General features: G+C 41.4%; 1 protein-coding gene across 5 annotated transcripts; it reads right to left on the reverse strand.

Moving 5' to 3' along the window:
* Positions 1-10,433: 10,433 nt before the first annotated feature.
* LOC134320294 (uncharacterized) lies at positions 10,434-16,904 on the reverse strand. 5 transcript variants are annotated; one of them, XR_010013663.1, is made up of 5 exons: positions 16,213-16,904; positions 15,467-16,132; positions 15,177-15,386; positions 11,271-11,526; positions 10,434-10,872 (listed from the first exon to the last, which is right to left on the reverse strand). XR_010013663.1 is itself a non-coding variant. In XM_063001634.1 (3 exons), exons 1-3 carry the CDS (start codon positions 16,841-16,843, stop codon positions 15,259-15,261), a joined length of 1,425 nt encoding a protein of 474 aa, XP_062857704.1. In that variant the 5' UTR covers positions 16,844-16,904; the 3' UTR covers positions 13,414-15,258. The 5 variants fall into 5 exon arrangements, 1 of the variants encoding a protein (XP_062857704.1); XR_010013662.1 differs by having other exon boundaries at positions 10,434-11,037; XR_010013661.1 differs by having other exon boundaries at positions 10,434-11,147.
* Between the last annotated feature and the right edge of the window lie 6,238 nt (positions 16,905-23,142).

Here is a 23,142-nt window from a genome sequence, read left to right on the forward strand (position 1 = left end):
GCACAGTGGGGAGCTGAAGCGTCACTTATGGGAATTACTCTGATTGTCCCTCTATCCTGTACTTCATCAACTGAAGTAAGGTTCATAAACTCATTTCCAAATAGTGCATCCATAAATTGAAGCCTAAAATTAAAGTGAACTTCACACTGTCTTTGTACCTCATCAACAAGTTCTTTAATAGATTCAGGAAGTCCATTTTGGAAAGTTATCCTCTGACTGCTGTTGTCACCCAGGATAACTCTGATTAGGTTAAAGCATAATTACTTATTATTTTAGGTTAATCAGATTTTTTATTTTATTTATTTATTTTTATTGTATTGAAACAACCATGTATTGAATAGGATGTCAGGTTTCTCATTTTTAAACTGATTCTAGCCCAGGCTTTTATTTTGTAGTCAAATCATAAAACATCATCAACTACTCCACTTATCCTTTTAGGGTCATGGTGGCAATAGGGCAAGCAAAAAACCCAGATGTTTCTGCCAGGGGCCCCTTCCCCCACACTGTGCCCAACAAACACTGCACCACACCCTTAATCTGGATCTTGCGGGTAGTGGGTCCACAACATCCTCCCACGTTGCCTTTTTGGGTTGAGCTCGGCCAGGGTTAAATGGGCTGCCTAGCCACCAGAAACTCGTTGTTGGACACTACCCCCATGCCAAGCTCCAGGGGTAGGTCCTGGTAACCCTTTCCTGGGCAGGGCACACAGTGTGCTCTCCTTTGGGTTCATAAGGGCGAAATATGGATCGTGTTTGTTTGGATCTTCACTCCAGACCTGTTCACCTTGGGAGACCCTACTGGGAGCTCTTGGCAACCTAGCCCTGGAGTTCATTAGATCACACAAGCCAACAAAATTGCATATATGTACAAAACAGAACACTTTTAATGACAACTTTGGGGAGGGTTAACCAACCTTTAATAATGATATGCCTTTTTAAGGTCACCATACGGCTTGATCCAACCATGTAACAGGCCAGTGGATATGTGTCAGTGAGTTCACTGAGTGCCACAAGTTTTATTTCTCTGGACGGGGACAAGCTTAGTTCAAAGGCTCTGTAGTGTTCACTGTACCACCCACACAGAACTTTTACAATAAAAAACAGACTCTCATGTATTACACACATCTGAATAATTTCAGCAAACTCTGGTAATCCACCTGCTGATCCATGGACAACTATCATGCCATTGCTGTAGGCTATGCCACTACTTGATGCATTCTTGGCAAGATGAACTTCAGACATGCTAGGGCATTTTAGCCTAATAGCCTCAGCCACTTCCTCCTTCAGTACATCAACTGGAACTGTGGATACATTAGATACATTTAGGCTAGATGTACCATAGGATGGTGAGTTTATGTGAAAAGCAATCATCATTTGATGTTTTGAAGCCAAAGTAAGAGGTATATTCTTAAAGCAACTGGTGTGTTGCACAATGTTCTTAAAGAAGCCATGCTTGGCTTCAAATCGCATTGTCCAAACTGCAACTACTGGTCCAAAACATCTTATCATCTGAAGGATAGTGCTCAAGATAGTGGTGCTTCGGTAGAATTCGGACATCAGGGAACAGCTCTTGGTACTGTCGTGGCGAAAATACTTTTCCGCGATAATAACCAAACCAGACCAGTTTGCCTTAGGAATTAAGAATACCCTTTATTCTTAAGAACGTAACGCCGGCAGGAAGGCTTCAGAACAGATCTGACAAAACCTTCCTCGAGATGTTAACACTTGTGTCTTTTATACTTTCAACATCAAATACATACAGTTCGTATCCCATTGACTAATTCCCCATGCATTGTTCAAGAGAATCAAGAGACCCCCCCAGGGTGAAACAGATGTATAAACTTCAAAAACGAGCCCAGTTGTAAATTCCAGACCCCCCATGAGTGAATCCTGTCCCTGGTGTTACCTTCCAGTCGTAAACTTCAGTTGTAAACCATTTGTTAGCTCCTAAATTACCCCATACACATCATAAACCTTACAACAATTAAAATCACACAAGTTAATACATATATACATATATACACAAATTATTATATACATAAAATCCAGCACAATTTTTTTTTTTAAGGTAACTAAATATTACTGAGTTTGTTCAGGAAATAAGAAATACAATGTACAGATGTAAATCGTAGTAGTCATCTTTAACTGCTTAGATCAGGTGTGTGAATTTTCCTGCAGTGTGAACAATGAATCCAGGAATCTCTCTCAGCTACTCGAACCGCAGTCTAAGCAGTTAGCAGCACTTGAAATAATCCTGTCCATCTTTCCATGTTCTACCCGGTTCATCTGAGATAATTCACAATTCACCACTACCCATCGGTTTCAGGCTATGTAGAAGTCCCTCAGCTGGTTTGGGTAAAGAATCCTTCACCTTCCTGTGAACAAAATTCAGAATAGAAAGCAAAGTGACAGTAACCAAGCATTACATTTTCCTTTTGGCCTGTGTTTAATTGTTCAGAATTATTTGATCCTATGCCTGTGTAGGGGTCATCCAAATAGAATTTCAAAAGGCCTAAAGCCATGTTTCGGTGTTTATCTCATCCTCATCTGCATGAGAATTATTGAAAAGGCCTTTGGCCTCTGTTTGTTAGTTTCAGCACTTAGTCTATTTTATTTTATTTTATTATTATTACTATTATATCTATATATATATTTTTTTTTAACAGTGCCCATTTCCCTAACCACAGCTCCTCTAATAGCTGGGTGATAAACACAGTGGTATCTCAGTTCAGAAGGTTTATCAAAGACAGGATGTCCTGCACTAAGAGCCTTTGTTGCATTTGGCAAATTTAGTTTTGCATAAATTGTTTAATTGGTGTTTCCCTCCCCCTTTTTTCTCTCTGACACATGGTCCTACACATGGGTCAATTTGGTATAGTACAGTAAAGTAATTTAGGAAGGCATGTTTTCCCTCTGAATGTATTTCTCCTGTTGGAAAACACAAAATTGAATGTTAGTTAAATCAAAATCCGGTGTGATCTGGACCTATAAACTAATAGTTTGTTAGTAAGCAGTGGCGGTGTGCAGCTGCTTTGTCAGCACTGTCAACTCTGGCATTGTCCTGTGAAATTGGGACAAAAAACATTAACATTTACAAACAGTCATTTGTTTGGGCCATAGAACTGCATCCACAAGTTATGCAACAAGGTAATGGTGGGCATTTTTCAAAACTAGTCAAAAACCTCTCTCTCATCAAATACAATTGTGTTCAATTCCTATGAAACACGTAGTTCATAAACACGTAAGCAGTTTTGCTTTCACTTTCTATAAGCTGTCATTAAAACCTGTAGTTCAGCAGCTTGAGCCAATAAATTGGATAGGAGGGACAAATGATATAAAAATATCACGTGTTAAAATTTCAGCTAAGCCCACTTGTTTCCTGTCTGTTGCAGCATCCGTGGAAGCAATTCTATCCACAAACAGCTCCAATTCAGTATTCTAATCAGGCCTAGAAGAAATAAGATTAGAATAATACAGTCACAAGGTTCACCATCTCCTGCAATTAGTGAAAAGAGCGTGGGATTAAGCACATTAAGGCATATGAGAATAATGTTTATTTTAGGGACTACAATGTAGTTTTTTATTCAATCACTGTTAAGTTGATAAGTGAAAAGTTCTCCTTTTAGTTAAAACAAAAACATCATTCAGCACCAACAGGGTTTAGATATGAGTAACCCTCATGATCACATGGTATAACTACAGCCTTTTCTGCAGCAGACAAAAAGAAAGTTAAAACTACTAAGTTATCACCATGAAATTGTACAAGGACAAAAACCATGGTCCACCTTTCTTGAACAACTTTTTTAGCTTCAGGTGTCCTTTGAATATGACTATGGGCTTTTAGGTCCAATGTCACATAACAGAGCCTCAAGAACATAAAAATAAAAAATATGGCACCAAAAAGAGCACAATGGCACCAAAAAGAGCACATACTCAGAAAAGTATGTCAAGTATGTAAATATCATTTTACCCTGAAAAAAAAATCATCATCCAAAAAATTTTTTTTTTTAAAGGTGTCTGAATTTTCCATTAAAACTAAATGCAACTCAAAATTAACTATGCTTGTGCCAAGGAATGTTAAAGAAGGCCTTAGCTAGATCAAAAACCATTTGCTATCATTTGACACCTGGCTGAGAATAGTTCACAGATTTTGGGATCCCAGATGCTCCAGAGATAACAAAATTTACTGCCTGTTTATTGCACTTAGGGATAAGTTTCTCTGGGGCATCATTTTTTTATTTTTTTTATTTGAAAACAATGTTAGCATTTAGCAACGAATGAAGAATGATCTGTAATCTAATTTTGGTTTGATTTGCACCGGTGCAGCCCCTTTTTCCAAATTTACATAATATTTATCTTTCCACTGACCTATCTTTGGTGTAATCAAAAAATGTGGCTAGTGGAATCACAGTCATTAAACACAAAACTGGCCAAACTTATTCCAAACGCGGTCAAAAACAATTATCCATGCATCGCTTCAATTTTACTGAAAAAACAGTACTGACTTCCATTCAGAAAAGGAAAAATAAAAATCTCCATCAAAAATTAGATGTACACTGGTCAATAAACCAGGAGCGCTCAAAAACTTAATCTGGTCCTTTATGCAAATAAGCAGTACAATGCAAAACATTTAAGTCTAATCCCACCAGCTAAAATTCTTTCCCTAACCAAAAAGTTTAATGATTATTTGTTTGTGTCAAAACATCAGCTACCAACTTCCATTCAGAACAATTAAGTGGACAATTTTGGCAAAATTTTCCCAGCTTTAGAAGAGATCAGACCCTGTCTTTTACAGAAATAGTGATACCTCCAGGCATTGTTTCCAATTTAATTCCAAAAGGCACACATAAGATAGCTCCCCATAAGATTCATAGGACAGATCGCAGAAATTAGGAACTGATGTTTTTAAACTCTTTGTTACTAAAACATATATGAGTAGAATGTTATGTTTTATGAATACATTAGTAGGTTGCTCCTAAGTTTATTAAAAATCTGAAATCTCTATACATGCTATTAGCTATCCAGTAGATACCTAGGTGTATGTATCATATTGGTATAATCACAATAAAATATTGGGTGGGTGTATGACTACTCATCTGTTGATCAGGTTGCCTCTTTCTCTGGACTCCAGCCCTCAGTTGTTGTAACCAGGTATAGTTTGTGCACAGTCTTTGGCAAAATGTCCAGTTAATCCACATTTGAAAACAGGCCATGTTGTCAATAAACGTTTGTAAGTCCATCCTGTATTGTTTTGCAATGTGACCTGTTCTGCCACAGGTGTAACACACAGCACTTGCAAATGATGATTTTCCTATTCCTCTGTCTCTGTTGCTTGGTTCAGTTCATTTAAGAAGTTTTTTTTTGTTTGTTTTTTTGTTTTTTCAGCAGTCCAATATCAATACTATGGACCTTTTCCAGTCGTTCAGGATAATTCTGCACAGTCTCTTTGTCCTCCTGTATGCAAGCTGTTATCTTTACTGGAAACACAGTTCTTATTCCTCCCAGTAGTCCTCTGACCACATCTCTGTACGTTCCATCATTGTCATACTCCAGTCTACGTCACTCATCCTCTTGAGCCTTTTCCTCAGGATGGTTATATGTGTCATTTCATCCCTGATATCAGCAATAGTCCATAGTCTGTTGATCAAAATCATATTTGCTGGACCAAAACTCCGTATACAGCAACTGAAGAATCACATTCACCTTTCCCATTTTGTCTGCCCCCACTGGTGAGTTTGTCATCTGCTTCCAAAACTGCAGGCCAGAACGTGTTGCTTGTGATGATAACAGCTGAATGTTAACGGGGAGGTGAAGTTTGGTTCTGTGGCTCCTCAGGATAGAATGCTGGGGGAGCTGACACTATTGCTTCTCCTGTATTTCCTCCATTTGCTGCTGGTTTCTTTTCCTGGTTCTTTCTCCTTCTGGCAGGGCAGGAGTCCAGATGAGATTTAACCTGTAACTTTTACTTAACACATAACTTGGTTAAGTTTGTCCCTACACTTTCTCTGTTCCTTCTTCTCATTTTCACTTTTTTTATACCGTCTTTTCTTTTCCCTACTTGCACATTCCTTTTATTTTAACTTAATTTGAACTCTTTTAGTTGTCTTTTACTAAAACCACCTTTTTCTTAAAAACCCATTTTCTCTGCCCACCTTGCAAAATGTAAAACAACATTTTTTTCATAGTTTTTACATAAATATAACACTAATGTGTGTACAGAATCTTAATTTAAACATGTATTTGTTTTTCCACAAACTTTTAAATTCCTTTTACTTTTACCCATTGTACTTCTTAAGTTCACCTGGACAGATTATTTAAACAATTACAACACAAACAACAAAGGCAACACTAGTATCTAACTCCTCCTACATCTTACTTCATCAAACATATGTTGCCACATACAACACAGACACACAAACACACCAGTTCAATAAACTGTTCAATTAAGTCACTCCCCTTCTCTTTTATATTTTGATTGATAGTATTAGTAATTAGTAATATTAATTATAGAATATTAATAATAGAGTAATCATTTAGCGCTATTATAAATAATATTAACATCACACCTTTATCATTAGTATCTGGACAGTACCGTAATTTCTATGCATTAAGCTAATACCTATGTATTTATATATTCCGGAATCTTCAGGTTCCTATAAACCTGGGAACCTCGTCTTAGAATCTTCGAATTCTTAAGTGAATTCGGAACCCTACACAAATTCTAGTTTGCACAGTCCAGAGAATAAATTATTCCAAAACCTTGTCTTAAAATCTTCGAATTCGTAACAAATTCGGATACCTTATTAAATTATTCCAAAACCTTGTCTTGGAATCTTCAAATTCGTAGTGAATTCGGTATCTGAAATAAAATAAAACAAATAAAAATATTCTAAAACCCTTGTCTTAGAATCTTCAAATTCGTAGTGAATTCGGTATCTGAAATAAAATAAAAAGTAACAAATAAAAATATTCTAAGACCTTTTTGTTGTCTCAGTTTCAACAAAAAAATGAACATTAGAACCTTAAAGAAAGTAAGACTCACTTCAGGGCTGTTGGAAAAAAGTACATAACAATGATGTGCATCTAAAAAAATAGAAATTATCTATATTCTTGCAATTCTTTTAGCAAATTTTTTAAGATGAATAGCATCAGTCATGCTGTGGAACAAGTAAACCAACAAATGCATTTGAATAATAATGCTCACCACTAAAGAGCCTTTGACACAGCACTCAGAGCAAAGTTGGAGGATACCTATAAAGTACAAAATAAATTATATTATTTCATTTAAAATAATTTTAAACTTTTTTTTTTTTTAAACTAACTACTTCATAGAAATCAAGTAAATCTAACATCTAATCCACATTTCAATTTAGAGAAACACATTTGTGGTCTGTTTATATAAATTTCAAACATATACTTTTAAGTGTTAAATCATTACATTTACATTAAAATCTCAGTTCAACCACCAAGATTTTGTTCAAAATGAAAAAAAAAATTTACTCATCACAATTGCACAACCTTTGGAACAGCACTCAAGAGGCCAAACAATGGCACTAGATGAAAAAAACGTCTAAACGTCAAAAAGAATGTTATTTGTAAAGTAAAATAAACCATAGGAATATACAGTGAGACTCCATAAAGGCTTTTATAATGAGAAAACTGACCAACACCGTCTAAAGAATTATAATATTATTTAACTAATGAAGTTATCTCATATATATAAAGTCTATTTACACAAGCGTTAGCTTGTTTTACAATAGTAACGTTTTAAAAAAAAACTACCATTTATTACGGATTTTAAAAGAGAAGTTCTGTCACATACATTTTCAAAATCTAAAACACATTCCGTGCAGCATTACCGCATAATAAAGGTTTCATGGCTAAATTGGACCAGTCTGGTGGCCAATCTTCATTAATTGCACATTGCACCAGTAAGAGCAGAGTGTGAAGGTTCAATTAGCAGGGTAAGAGCACAGTTTTGCTCAAAATATTGCAATGCACACAACATTATGGGTGACATACCAGAGTTCAAAAGAGGACAAATTGTTGGTGCACGTCTTGCTGGCGCATCTGTGACCAAGACAGCAAGTCTTTGTGATGTATCAAGAGCCACGGTATCCAGGGTAATGTCAGCATACCACCAAGAAGGACAAACCACATCCAACAGGATTAACTGTGGACGCAAGAGGAAGCTGTCTGAAAGGGATGTTCGGGTGCTAACCCGGATTGTATCCAAAAAACATAAAACCACGGCTGCCCAAATCACGGCAGAATTAAATGTGCACCTCAACTCTCCTGTTTCCACCAGAACTGTCCGTCGGGAGCTCCACAGGGTCAATATACACGGCTGGGCTGATATAGCCAAACCTTTGGTCACTCGTGCCGATGCCAAACGTCGGTTTCAATGGTGCAAGGAGCGCAAATCTTGGGCTGTGGACAATGTGAAATATGTATTGTTCTCTGATGAGTCCACCTTTACTGTTTTTCCCACATCCGGGAGAGTTACGGTGTGGAGAAGCCCCAAAGAAGCGTACCACCCAGACTGTTGCATGCCCAGAGTGAAGCATGGGGGTGGATCAGTGATGGTTTGGGCTGCCATATCATGGCATTCCCTTGGCCCAATACTTGTGCTAGATGGGCGCGTCACTGCCAAGGACTACCGAACCATTCTGGAGGACCATGTGCATCCAATGGCGGTGCCGTGTATCAGGATGACAATGCACCAATACACACAGCAAGACTGGTGAAAGATTGGTTTGATGAACATGAAAGTGAAGTTGAACATCTCCCATGGCCTGCACAGTCACCAGATCTAAATATTATTGAGCCACTTTGGGGTGTTTTGGAGAAGCGAGTCAGGAAACGTTTTCCTCCACCAGCATCACGTAGTGACCTGGCCACTATCCTGCAAGAAGAATGGCTTAAAATCCCTCTGACCACTGTGCAGGACTTGTATATGTCATTTCCAAGACCAATTGACTCTGTATTGGCCGCAAAAGGAGGCCCTACACCATACTAATAAATTATTGTGGTCTAAAACCAAGTGTTTCAGTTATTTTGTCCAACCCCTGTAGTTATGGCTATATTGGCCCAATCCAATGTGCAATACTTGTCACTTATCACTTCACTTTATATTTAATATTTAATCTATATTTAATCTGGACCGTGTACTGTATACTTGGAACTGCACCTTCCTGCACTTTTACTTTTAATTCCATTCCATTTGGTTATTTTGTTCAATCCATCCTCATCATTTATAACTGCTCTGTAGCTATGCAGCAGTGGCGATTTCTCTAAGACTGCAAGGGAAGCTCAGCTTCCCCTAAAATGTCCAAAATTAAATGGTCAAATATGTACAGTTGTGTTAACATTTCATTGACTACAAATGCGTTAGAATACGTATATCTCGAGGATGAGTTCGTTCAGAATCAGCTAATTATCACAAATCGACTCGATTTTCTTAACTTAACTCATACATTCCCGTATAGATGCATTTGCCCACAGAAGCTGAGCGTCTCTTCACTTCTATGGGACTGCGTTGAGGTTTTTTTTTCATTGCTTCGAAACTCGCCGGTCATTGGATAAATGCCTCGATTTTGTCCCGCCCCCGGACGCTGAGCGTCTCTGGGGGTGAATGGAGCTGTGGGCGGGTGTGGACGCTGAGCTTCTGCAAGATGATTGGAGGATCAGTCGAAACGCTGAATCCCGTTTTGATTGACAGCTAGTTTGAGCGCTACACCGTCACTTCTCAAACTCAAACTCAGAAGAGGCTTTATTGGCATGACAAATAGGGACATTCGTATTGCCAAAGCAATACACTTCATTAGTCACTTAATCACTAGGAGCTTCAGTCCCATCGCGGATTTTGCAAGTGAAGTCGAAAGACAAACTGCTGTAACCCATTTCAGGCCATTTTCTTGTAAAAGGAACAGAGGGCAGAATTTATGTGTAAATAAATTGACAAATTTTATGATGTAAGCCGACAATGAGCTTCCCCTCTTTGAAAGACCAGCAGCCGCCACTGCTATGCAGTATATGTAAAACTCAGGTTACATTCAATCTGTCAAAGTGTTTGTACTTTTTTCGAATTTATATTGTTGTATTTTTTCTTTATAGTGTGTATTTGATTTGATTTGATGTACAATGCTACTGGGACTCTAATTTCCTTCGGGATCAATAAAGTATCTGTCTGTCTATCTATCTATCTATCTATCTATCTATCTATCTATCTATCTATCTATCTATCTATCTATCTATCTATCTATCTATCTATCTATCTATCTATCTATCTATCTATCTATCTATCTATCTATCTAATACCTGCTCTGTGGGGGTCCTGACCATTGAAGAACAGCATGAAAGGGGGTAACAAAACATGTAGAAACAAATAAACTACAGTCAGTAATTTTAGAACTACAAAGTGCTTCTATATGGTAAGTGGAGCTGATAACATGGACAGTGAGTGTAGAAACCAGGAGGTGATTTTAATATATTTATTCTGTTTGCTTTATCCTGGTCAGGGTTGTGGTGGGTCCGATTAATTGAGCAAAAGGCAGAAAACACACACACACACACACACACACACACACACACCTCTTTACTAGAAAATCTTTTCATTCTTTTATGTTTTAGTTTCTTTGTGTTTATTTGACTTTTTCCAGCTTCTGTTTTTTTTATAAGAATTAAAACCTAAAAGAAACCTGAAGAATCTCAGTATGAATGAAAGTCTCTGTTGTGAATGTTGGTTCGGATCCACTGCTGAGCTTCTGCTGAGCTTCTTCACGGTTCGATTCGATTCTCTAGATCAGAGGTCACTAACAGGCGGACCACGGTCCGGGTCCGGACCCAGAAGCTGTCCCATACGGACCCGGACCTATAGCCAAAACAGAAAGTTAGGATTTGAAACCTGACGGAGCGCTTCTATTTTAACCGGCGCAGCTTTTGTAGTCTTTACGGTAGCGGTTTAGCGGATGAGAACCAATCACTTGACACCACTCAGCCAATCAAGTCTGTGCATTCCAGCCGGTAAACACTGCGACTGCAGTGCAGACAGTTGAGAGAGTTAGAGGCGAGTTACATGTGAAAAGACGGTGGAAATTAAAAGAAAGATAGCGAATGTAGAAAAAATTAAGGGAGAGATACAGACAACTGTGCAGGAGAAAGTTGAGAAAAAGACGAGTGAGACAGGAGACAAATGGCGCTCTCCAAAAAAGAAACGTGTACAGCGAAATTACAGCATTTAATGATGGAGAGACTCATTTCTGTTCTTACTTCCCACTGGAACACAATTTATTGTCCGGTCCGGGTCCTCTCTGTGTGTGCATGTTCTCCCCGTGTCCGCATGGGTTTCCTTCGGTGCTCCGGTTTCCTCCCACAGTCCAAAAACATGCAAGTGAGGTGTATTGGAGATACTAAATTGTCCATGACTGTGTTCGATATAACCTTGTGACCTGATGAATCTCGTGTAATGAGTAACTACCGTTCCTGTCATGAATGTATCCAAAGTGTAAAACATGACGTTAAAATCCTAATAAATAAACAGACATTTGATTTGACAGTTATTGATAACATGCAGATGTTGATACAACTACTAGGCTACATTATACTATATTGTATATATGTTATAGTGGTTAAGGTACTGGACTAATAAACAGAAGGTTGCCGGTTCAAGCCCCGCCACCACCAAGTTGCCACTGTTGGGTCCCTGAGCAAGGCCCTTAACACTCAATTGCTCATTGTGTTCCGCTCATTGTGTAAGTCGCTTTGGATAAAAGCGTCTGCTAAATGCTGAAAATGTAAATGTAAATATCAATATATTTACATTATATATATATATATAGTTAAACATTTCGGACCTTCGCTTCAAGAAATTTTCTCTAACTGGACCCCTTTAAATTTTAGTTGAATACCCCTGCTCTAGATGATTGTGTGTAAAATCTCATCACAAACACGATTCCTACAACCAGCATTCATCTGACACCAGCTTTATTGATGGAGAAGAAGGGAAAGGGAAGAGAAGGAAGCAGCCGGCCGGAGATATTCACGTTCTCAGCTAGATCCACATCTCGTTTCAGAACCTGGGTAAGGAGCGGGCGTCACGTCTTCGGCTTTATTTGCTACGGAGCTCTGTTCTGCCCCCAAGAGGAAATGATTTAATTTTCCAGATCTAAGAGTTCCACAGGGTAGAAGACATGCTGAGCAGGTACATCAAGAATATGACGATGCTGAGATAACTGATGATGCTCTGTATGGGGTGGTGAAGCCAGAATCCTGGTACTGGAGGAGCCCAACATCTCTCAAGATGAAGCTCAGCTCACAAAGTCCCAGAATTCCTTCAGAAATCCAACACGAGGTGTTGAAGCCAGAATCCTGGTACTGGAGGAGCCCAACATCTAAGATGATCAAGCTCAGCTCACAAAGTCCCAGAATTCCTTCAGAAATCCAACACTTGAGGTGTTGAAGCCAGAATCCTGGTACTGGAGGAGCCCAACATCTAAGATGATCAAGCTCAGCTCACAAAGTCCCAGAATTCCTTCAGAAATCCAACACTTGAGGTGTTGAAGCCAGAATCCTGGTACTGGAGGAGCCCAACATGTAAGAAGATGAAGCTCAGCTCACAAAGTCCCAGAATTCCTTCAGAAATCCAACACTTGAGGTGTTGAAGCCAGAATCCTGGTACTGGAGGAGCCCAACATCTAAGATGATCAAGCTCAGCTCACAAAGTTCCAGAATTCCTTCAGAAATCCAACACTTGAGGTGTTGAAGCCAGAATCCTGGTACTGGAGGAGCCCAACATCTAAGATGATCAAGCTCAGCTCACAAAGTCCCAGAATTCCTTCAGAAATCCAACACTTGAAGTGTTGAAGCCAGAATCCTGGTACTGGAGGAGCCCAACATCTCTCAAGATGAAGCTCAGCTCACAAAGTCCCAGAATTCTTTCAGAAATCCAACACTTGAGGTGTTGAAGCCAGAATCCTGGTACTGGAGGAGCCCAACATCTAAGATGATCAAGCTCAGCTCACAAAGTCCCAGAATTCCTTCAGAAAGCCAACACTTGAGGTGTTGAAGCCAGAATCCTGGTACTGGAGGAGCCCAACATCTAAGATGATCAAGCTCAGCTCACAAAGTGCCAGAATTCCTTCAGAAATCCAACACTTGAGGTGTTGAAGCCAGAATCCTGGTACTGGAGGAGCCCAACATCTAAGATGATCAAGCTCAGCTCACAAAGTCCCAGAATTCCTTCAGAAAGCCAACACTTGAGGTGTTGAAGCCAGAATCCTGGTACTGGAGGAGCCCAACATCTAAGATGATCAAGCTCAGCTCACAAAGTCCCAGAATTCCTTCAGAAATCCAACACTTGAGGTGTTGAAGCCAGAATCCTGGTACTGGAGGAGCCCAACATCTAAGATGATCAAGCTCAGCTCACAAAGTCCCAGAATTCCTTCAGAAATCCAACACTTGAGGTGTTTAAGCCAGAATCCTGGTACTGGAGGAGCCCAACATCTAAGAAGATGAAGCTCAGCTTACAAAGTCCCAGAATTCCTTCAGAAATCCCACACTTGAGGTGTTGAAGCCAGAATCCTGGTACTGGAGGAGCCCAACATCTAAGAAGATGAAGCTCAGCTCACAAAGTCCCAGAATTCCTTCAGAAATCCAACACTTGAGGTGTTGAAGCCAGAATCCTGGTACTGGGGGAGCCCAACATCTAAGATGATCAAGCTCAGCTCACAAAGTCCCAGAATTCCTTCTGAAATCCAACACCACCACCACGAGCAACCAACAGTTCTCAGAAGCACCCGGAACTAGAGATGTACCGATCAGGGTTTTTGGCACCGATTTCGATCTCTAATCTTCTTTGAGGGTGATAGGCCGATAGCCGATTCGGATTGGGGGGGGGGTTGACGGGGGGTTTACTTTTTAAACTAAAGCAATTTATTTTTTCACCCACAGGAGACATATTTCATTAGTCTAACTGACCACACACGCAGGTTTAATGTTATCCAGTTCAGTCTGAAAAAAACTTGAAATAGGGAAACAGTGAAGATAAACCGGTGCCAAATGCTGCCACGTGTGTGTGTGTGTGTGTGTGTCTTTAAGAGAGACGATCTGTTCGCAGTATTGATATAAGTGATTCACGAGTCGATTCATTTTATGCGAAGCGTTTCTCTTCTCAGTTATCTCTCCGTGTTAATTAATTAATTAATTAATGTCGTGGTTTTAAATAAACACCAGCTACTACAGAACATTCTGTGTGACTCTCTTACATTAAAAAGCTTCATTAAACCGCTATTACCACAGAGCGGTAACCGAGTCAGAGTCGTTCTGTCTGTGGAGCTAAAAGTTTTCTGTCAGTCACTGCAAATGATCCTGAACTAACCAACTTAGTAACTAATAAACTTTTGCCTCCGATTGGCTCTGTAACGTTTTCTGCTCTCATCTACATCAAAAGCAAGAACCGCTTACGATTTACCAAAGTGAACCACGAGTTCATATAATGTGCTCATAGAATTGACTTAGATGGGGTCGGGTTGAATTATCTTTTTAAAGTAAATATTTCAATCGGCAAAATTCCATCGTATGTATGATGCACAACGTTAATTATGTTATTTTAGGTTGTAAAGTGCGATGTTTGTTGAATGGTGATACGATGGTTGGAGCTTTGTAGCTCAATGTCTGGATCAATCCACTGAGCTGTTAAGCTTAACATGGAGATGATGTTTGTATATCACACGATCGGATCTGCTGAATTTAGGAAATATCGGCCGATCGCATATTTTGATAAAAAATCGGCCGATTTCGATACATAGCCGATCGATCCTCCCATCTCTACCAGGAACCACAGACTCTGGTATCATGAGGACTTCTGGTACCAAGATGGAACCAAGTCTGTGGAACAGCGATCGTATCCTGCACAGAGAAGTTTAAGACAACCCCGACCCTAAGAGCACCGGAGAACATTCCGGTACACCGGAGCTCTCAACCACGAAGCTCTCAGCCAAGAAGCAAGAGGGAGCAAGAGGGAACAAGATGGACCGGTCCAGGTCTGGAGGGACCAACATGGGGCAGAACGCAGCAGTGCCAGGCGGATGGTAAAGGGAACGGCATTTTCACGTCGATAAAAGCTGAAGTCCTGAAGGTGAAAAAGCTGGTTTAAGTTCTGAATCTTCTGCTCCTCACCAAAATGATCTTACATGGAGAATTGTCTGAGAATGTGCTATATAGCTGAGGAGGGAATATCATTTGGGGGATTGTGGGGAAATTAGAGGGGGGAAACTTTGTTTGATCTCTTGTTGCAGATCCTCTTCATGGTCTGCCAGGATCTTCTGAAGAATCCCAGGATCTGGTCCTTCTTCTTCTTCTTCTTTTTCTTCATCTTTTCTGCGGTGCCTTTGGATGAGAGAAGAAGAATGAAACACGGTTTGGTGATGATGGTTTGATGAAGAACTGGATGTAGAGCCGTTACTCACAGATTGCTTCTTTAGCTGGAGCTTCAGCGGGCAGCTTCTTTACCGGCTGAACCAGGATCTTCCTGCAGGTTGGATCGATTTCTGGTATCGGGTCAGTCATGGTGGATTTCTCACTCTTCTCCTTTTGACCAAAAGTATCCTTGATCTCGTCCAGGACAGAGTTGGTCTGCTGACAGGAGGCCACATTAAGCTCCTTTGACATGATGCTGATGGTGGACTCAGGGCCCCTGACCTTCTGGTCCTTATTTTGAGGGACGTTGGTCACCTCGATCTTATCCAGGACGGAGTCGGTCAGCTGACAGGAGGCCACATTAAGCTCTTCTGACATGATGCTGATGGTGGACTCAGCGCCCCCAACCTTCTCGTCCTTATTTTGGGGGACGTTGGTCACCTCATCCTCATCCAGGACAGAGTCGGTCAGCGGGGAGGAGGCCACATTAAGCTCCTCTGACATGACGCTGATGGTGGACTTAGTGACCCCAACCTTCTCTTCCACACTATTGGGCAGGTGGACGTAGGTGCTCCCCAGTGAGTCCTGGACCTGCTTGGTAACGATCTCCATGTTTGATCTCTTGTTGAAGATCCTCTTCGTGGTCTGCCAGGATCTTCTGAAGAATCCCAGGATCTGGTCCTTCTTCTTCTTCTTCTTCATCTTTTCTGCAGTGCCTTTGGATGAGAGAAGAAGAATGAAACACGGTTTGGTGATGATGGTTTGATGAAGAACTGGATGTGGAGCCGTTACTCACAGATTGCTTCTTTAGCTGGAGCTTCAGCGGGCAGCTTCTTTACCGGCTGAACCAGGATCTTCCTGCAGGTTGGATCGATTTCTGGTATCGGGTCAGTCATGGTGGATTTCTCACTCTTCTCCTTTTGACCAAAAGTGTCCTTGATCTCGTCCAGGACAGAGTTGGTCCGCTGACAGGAGGCCACATTAAGCTCCTTTGACATGATGCTGATGGTGGACTCAGCACCCCCGACCTTCTCGTCCTTATTTTGGGGGACGTTGGTCACCTTGATCTTATCCAGGACGGAGTCGGTCAGCTGACAGGAGGCCACATTAAGCTCCTTTGACATGATGCTGATGGTGGACTCAGCGTCCCCAACCTTCTCGTCCTTAATTTGGGGGACGTTGGTCACCTCGTCCTCATCCAGGACGGAGTCGGTCAGCAGGGAGGAGGCCACATTAAGCTCCTCTGACATGACGCTGATGGTGGACTTAGTGACCCCAACCTTCTCGTCCACACTATCGGACAGACGGACGTTGGCGCTCCCCGGCGAGTCCTGGACCTGCTTCATGAATTCTCTGTTAATGTAGATGGTGATGATCTCCATGTCGTCGTCCTCAGGCGTCGGTGTGGATTCTCTCTGGATCTCCATCTGATTCACCCAGGAGAAGAAATTTAATTCAGTTCTTTTATTAAAAATTCATTTCAAATCATTTCTGTTATTAATGCTGCAAAATTCTTTTGAACTGATTAAATATCGAGTCTGAAATGAATTCACAACACTGGTGATGTTGTGGATCAGTTTTTATTATTTATTCTTTTTTATTTCATATACAAATACTAAAACGTCCTGAAACGTCTCATTTATTACATTCAGATAAGAGCTGAAACTGTCAAATGTTCATTAGATCAGATGAAATGAGATATTAGATTATTTTAGATCAGATATTTTAAGATTACATGAGATCAGATTAAATAAAATGAGATGAAATGAGATATTAGATTATTTTAGATGAAATATGATGAGATTATATGAGATCAGATGAAATGAGATATTAGATTAGACATTAAATAAAATCAGATGGTTGTTTGTTCTCACCTCTCTCTCTCTCTCTCTCTCTCTCTCTCTCTCTCTCTCTGTTGCTTGTTGCTTCTCTGGGTGCAGAAGTAAAATGATGAACTCTCTCCCTCCTCCTGAAGGACCTGCAGCACCGCGATCAGGAATCATGTGACGTCACAGTAGGTGAAGCAGCCGCTCAGCGCAGGTGTGTCGCGTCACCGCACCGCTGCCAAGTCACGTGATGAGTTTAAAATAACGGTTTAAAAGTATTATGTATTATTGTAATAATTGGTTTTAAAGCGGCTTAAATCATCATGAAGTTTTAAACTAAGATCAGTAACTGGTTCCAGTGATCATTCAGCTCTGTACATCTCACACCTCAACACTGAGTGTAGGTTTAAACTCCTGCATGTCACGTTTTATAAAGCTTCTGTGGAATTTAGTTAAAGTTGCAAATGCTGCGAATTCTGAGAATGTACAGAGTAAAATGCACTGTTTATGTTTTATCTAAAACTATTTTATATTATAATTCAATAAACAAAATAAAACTAAAGGATATTTGAGCAAATCTTAGATCAGAACCGTCCTGCAGAAATCTCACACAGAGACGTGATTCCTCCCACTCTTATAAATGCAACTGACTTTATTTTAACAAAAAAGTGACATATTGCAGCTTTTAAACGAACAAATAAATAAATAAACAGCGTAAACATCAGTGAGTCTGTTCAGGAGGTTTAAAGCTGCAGTGTGGAACTCTTCAGGATTTGGAGAGTTGGAGACCCCCTGTGGAAGAAAAGCGCAACTGCAAGTGATTGATGGAGGAAAAAATGCTGCATCTAGATTTCTTTTATTTTTCATTTATTTATTCACTGTCTGTTTCACCAGTGCTTAATCCTGGTCAGGGTCGCAGTGGGTCCAATTCATTGGGTGAAATGTAGGAAACTTTTACCTGTTGTTTACTGCTGAAAAGAAAACAGCTCTGTTGTGATCAGATTGTTTAAGTATAATTAATTTAATTTTTAATATAAAATCTTTTAACACTTTAATGTTCCAGGTTTATAAGAGTTCTTTCCTGTGTTAAACCCTCACCGATGCTGCAGTCAGTTCCTCACAACAACCGCTTTTATTCACCTCCATTAAATCCCTCCGTCTGAACGAAGTGGGGTGACGGTAAAATATAAACATGGATCTAATAGCACTAGCACTATTGCTGATTGTAATGTTTAACCTGTAGCGTCAGCTGTTCCGTCATCCGGTAACCATCGGTGACCTGGGTATAAAATGTATTAAATAATGAACGAGTTCCACACTGCAGCTTTAACCTCGAACATCTTCACATCGTCTCACGTCACGTCCAGTTTTATGTTTAATTTTCTTTCAGCTTTTCACAATGATAAAACGCTGATGACAAAAATCTAGTAAAAATGGTGACGTTTGGTTTACAAACTTCGGTTTTTTTTAGTAAGGCAGGAGCCACGTTACTCATTTTACAGGTTGGAATATAAAAACAGGTACTTTCATTGCATCCATAATACAGGTTAATATATATACAGTGTATCACAAAAGTGAGTACACCCCTCACATTTCTGCAAATATTTCATTATATCTTTTCATGGGACAACACTATAGACATGAAACTTGGATATAACTTAGAGTAGTCAGTGTACAGCTTGTATAGCAGTGTAGATTTACTGTCTTCTGAAAATAACTCAACACACAGCCATTAATGTCTAAATAGCTGGCAACATAAGTGAGTACACCCCACAGTGAACATGTCCAAATTGTGCCCAAATGTGTCGTTGTCCCTCCCTGGTGTCATGTGTCAAGGTCCCAGGTGTAAATGGGGAGCAGGGCTGTTAAATTTGGTGTTTTGGGTACAATTCTCTCATACTGGCCACTGGATATTCAACATGGCACCTCATGGCAAAGAACTCTCTGAGGATGTGAGAAATAGAATTGTTGCTCTCCACAAAGATGGCCTGGGCTATAAGAAGATTGCTAACACCCTGAAACTGAGCTACAGCATGGTGGCCAAGGTCATACAGCGGTTTTCCAGGACAGGTTCCACTCGGAACAGGCTTCGCCAGGGTCGACCAAAGAAGTTGAGTCCACGTGTTTGGCGTCATATCCAGAGGTTGGCTTTAAAAAATAGACACATGAGTGCTGCCACCATTGCTGCAGAGGTTGAAGACGTGGGAGGTCAGCCTGTCAGTGCTCAGACCATACGCCGCACACTGCATCAACTCGGTCTGCATGGTCGTCATCCCAGAAGGAAGCTGACGCACAAGAAAGCCCGCAAACAGTTTGCTGAAAACAAGCAGTCCAAGAACATGGATTACTGGAATGCCCTGTGGTCTGACGAGACCAAGATAAACTTGTTTGGCTCAGATGGCGCCCTGGTGAGAAGTACCAAGACAACTGTATCTTGCCTACAGTCAAGCATGGTGGTGGTAGCATCATGGTCTTGGGCTGCATGAGTGTTGCTGGCACTGGGGAGCTGCAGTTCATTGAGGGAAACATGAATTCCAACATGTACTGTGACATTCTGAAACAGAGCATGATCCCCTCCCTTCGAAAACTGGGCCTCATGGCAGTTTTCCAACAGGATAACGACCCCAAACACAACCTCCAAGATGACAACTGCCTTGCTGAGGAAGCTGAAGGTAAAGGTGATGGACTAAACCCAATTGAGCACCTGTGGCGCATCCTCAAGTGGAAGGTGTCATATACGGTAGTAAAAAATGTGTTTGCGCTTGTACGATGTTATTTACGGCAGTAGAGAGCCGAGGGCTGGGAGGGGAGATAAACACAAGGAGAGGGTTACCGAGACGGTGTGTGTGTATGCTGTTGCATGGCTGAAGCTCATTAATAAAAGTTAACCTGAGCAAAGTAAAGCCTCCGATCCTTTCCTTTACATGGTGTCAGAAGTGAAAAAGTAATGGCGAAATTCAACCCTCCGACAAACTTTTCTTTCGACAAGCCGAGTGAGTGGCCGGATTGGAAGCAGCGTTTCGTGAGATTCAGAACCGCTACTAAGCTGGACAAGGAGGATGGCGCTGTGCAAGTGAGTAGCCTGATATACGCTATGGGAAGCGAGTCTGAAAATGTCTACCGTTCATTCGCATTTGACGAAGAGGGACACAGAAATGACTTTGACAGAGTGCTTGCAAAATTCGATGAGTACTTTGTGCCCAGGAGGAATGTAATACACGAACGCGCGTGTTTCCATCAGCGAGTGCAAAGACCCGGTGAGAAAGCCGAAACTTTTATAAGAGCTCTGTATGAACTGTCTGAACATTGCGACTTTGGCGCTAGTAGAGACGAGAATATTCGCGACCGAATTGTGGTGGGAATACTCGATAAAGATGTCTCACGGAGACTGCAGCTAATGAAGGACCTGACACTAGCACTGACCATCGAGACAGTCAGGCAGTCGGAGGAGGTTACTTCACAAGTCAGCATGCAGGGAGAAGCAACAGGAGTAATACATGAGGTCACGCACAAGAGCAGCAAATACACCAAGCACCAAGGTAAGCCAAAAAGTTGATATGATGGACAGTGTGGGAAATGTGGCAAAAGAAGGCACAGTAAAGATGAAAACTGCCCAGCGAGAAAATCCAAATGCAATGCATGCAGTAAAATTGGACATTGGGGTAGAGTGTGTCGAAACAGGAAAGCTGTGAGAGAGGTGACTGAACTAGAAGCGCAGTCATATTTTCTAGGGGCCGTGAGTAAGGCAGAGGGTTCATCAGAACAATGGGCTGTCAAGCTGCTGGTGGGCTCCACACCGGTAGAATTTAAAATCGACACTGGCGCTGATGTGAGCATCATTAGCGAGGAGGCCTACCACTCACTCATCCCCAGAAGACCACTAGAGCCTGCAAATATTCCATTGGATAGTCCAGGTGGTGAGCTGCAGTGCATAGGGCGAGTTCAGAGCACTGTGACCTATAAAGGAGAAACACACCCAATCACAGCATATGTCATCCGCGGGCACACTGTAAGCAACCTGCTTAGCAGACCACTGTCAGTGAAAATGAATCTGGTAAAAAGAGTAAATCAATTAGTGTGCAACAGAGGACATTCACAAGCATTCGGTGAGCATGGGACATTAAAGACTGAACCTGTAAAAATACAGCTGAAAGACAATGCTCAGCCATATGCAGTACATGCAGCACGGCGTGTACCTTTCCCCATGTTGCAAAAGGTCAAAGAGGAGCTCCAGAGGATGGAGAGAAATGGCATTATTGCGAGAGTGACGCAGCCCACTGACTGGTGTGCACCTATAGTGCCAGTCTTAAAGAAGAGCACAGGTAAAGTCCGTATTTGTGTTGATCTCAAGAAACTGAACGAGGCTGTAAAAAGAGAACAGTATATACTGCCTACTACAGAAGAGATCACAGCAAAACTAAGTGGAGCCACTGTATTCTCCTCACTTGATGCTGCCAGTGGTTTCTTCCAGATACCGCTGCACCCAGACAGCTGTAAACTAACCACTTTCATAACACCATTCGGAAGATTCAATTTCAAGCGTCTTCCATTCGGGATTACCAGCGCTCCAGAAATCTTCCAAAGAAAGATGAAAGAGACACTACAGGGGCTGTAGGGCGTTGAAGTCTTTATGGATGACATTCTAGTTTATGGAACTACAACAGAAGAGCGCGATCGTTGCCTGGAGATGGTGATGCAGCGCATTGAGACAGCTGGCATGAAACTCAACCGTGAGAAGTGCTCTATCAGGCAGAACCAGCTACGGTTCCTCGGACATCTAATTGACCAGTCCGGTATCCGCCCAGACCCCGACAAGGTGGAAGCCATTCGGCAGCTACCGCCACCTGCAGACGTGCAGGAGTTGAAAAGAATACTGGGAATGGTGAATTATCTAGGAAGATACATTCCCAACCTCTCAACTGTAGGACAACCACTATATGAGCTTCTAAAAAGAAACAAGAACACATGGACATGGGATCATGCACAACAAACAGCTTTTGAAAACATAAAAGAACTGCTGACGACTGCACCAGTACTTGCCTACTATGACGTAAACAAGCCCACTGCTATGCCAGCAGATGCAAGTAGTTATGGACTGGGAGGAGTTCTCCTTCAGCTCCATGGAGAGCAGTGGAAACCTGTGGCATTTTGCTCCAGACGCCTAACTGAAGCAGAAACGCGCTACGCTCAAATAGAGAAGGAGAGTTTGGCTGGCGTGTGGGCATGTGAGAGGTTCGACAGATACCTCAATGGACTGGAGAAGTTTAAACTTGTGACAGACCACAAGCCATTAGTACCCCTTATCAACAACCGCAGCCTGGACAATGTACCTTTACGTTGTCAGCGTCTTCTCATGAGGCTTATGAGATTTAACCCCATTGCAGAATATGCTCCAGGAAAAATCTGGTCATCGCTGACACCTTGTCACGCAGTCCGCTGGCTGCCATGGGGGTAGAATCCAAAACGCACAGTGAGGTAGCATGTTACGTGGCTAGTGTAATAGGGGGAATCCCTGCTTCTCCAAGCAAAATGGAGGAAATTAGAGCAGCTACATCCTTTGATGCTGAATTGCTGTCTGTCATGAAACTCATAAGAACTGGATGGCCTGAGCACTTAAGCAGCGTACCTGAGAGTGCAAGAGAGTACATCCAAGTGAAATCTGAACTGTCAGTTTACGATGGCCTTGTCCTCAGAGGGAGTAGAATTGTTGTGCCACGGCTGATGAGGAGCGAAATTCTCCAGAAAATCCATGAAGGGCACCAGGGACTAGTGAAATGTCGAGAGAGAGCAAATTCATCTGTGTGGTGGCCCAAGATTAGCAAGGAAATAAGCGAGCTTGTGACATCATGCCAGGTGTGCCGTGAACTGAAAAGAACACAACAAAAGGAACCTCTCATCTC

This window comes from Trichomycterus rosablanca, chromosome 9 (genome assembly GCF_030014385.1).
Source record: "Trichomycterus rosablanca isolate fTriRos1 chromosome 9, fTriRos1.hap1, whole genome shotgun sequence".
Taxonomy (NCBI): Eukaryota; Metazoa; Chordata; class Actinopteri; order Siluriformes; family Trichomycteridae; genus Trichomycterus; species Trichomycterus rosablanca.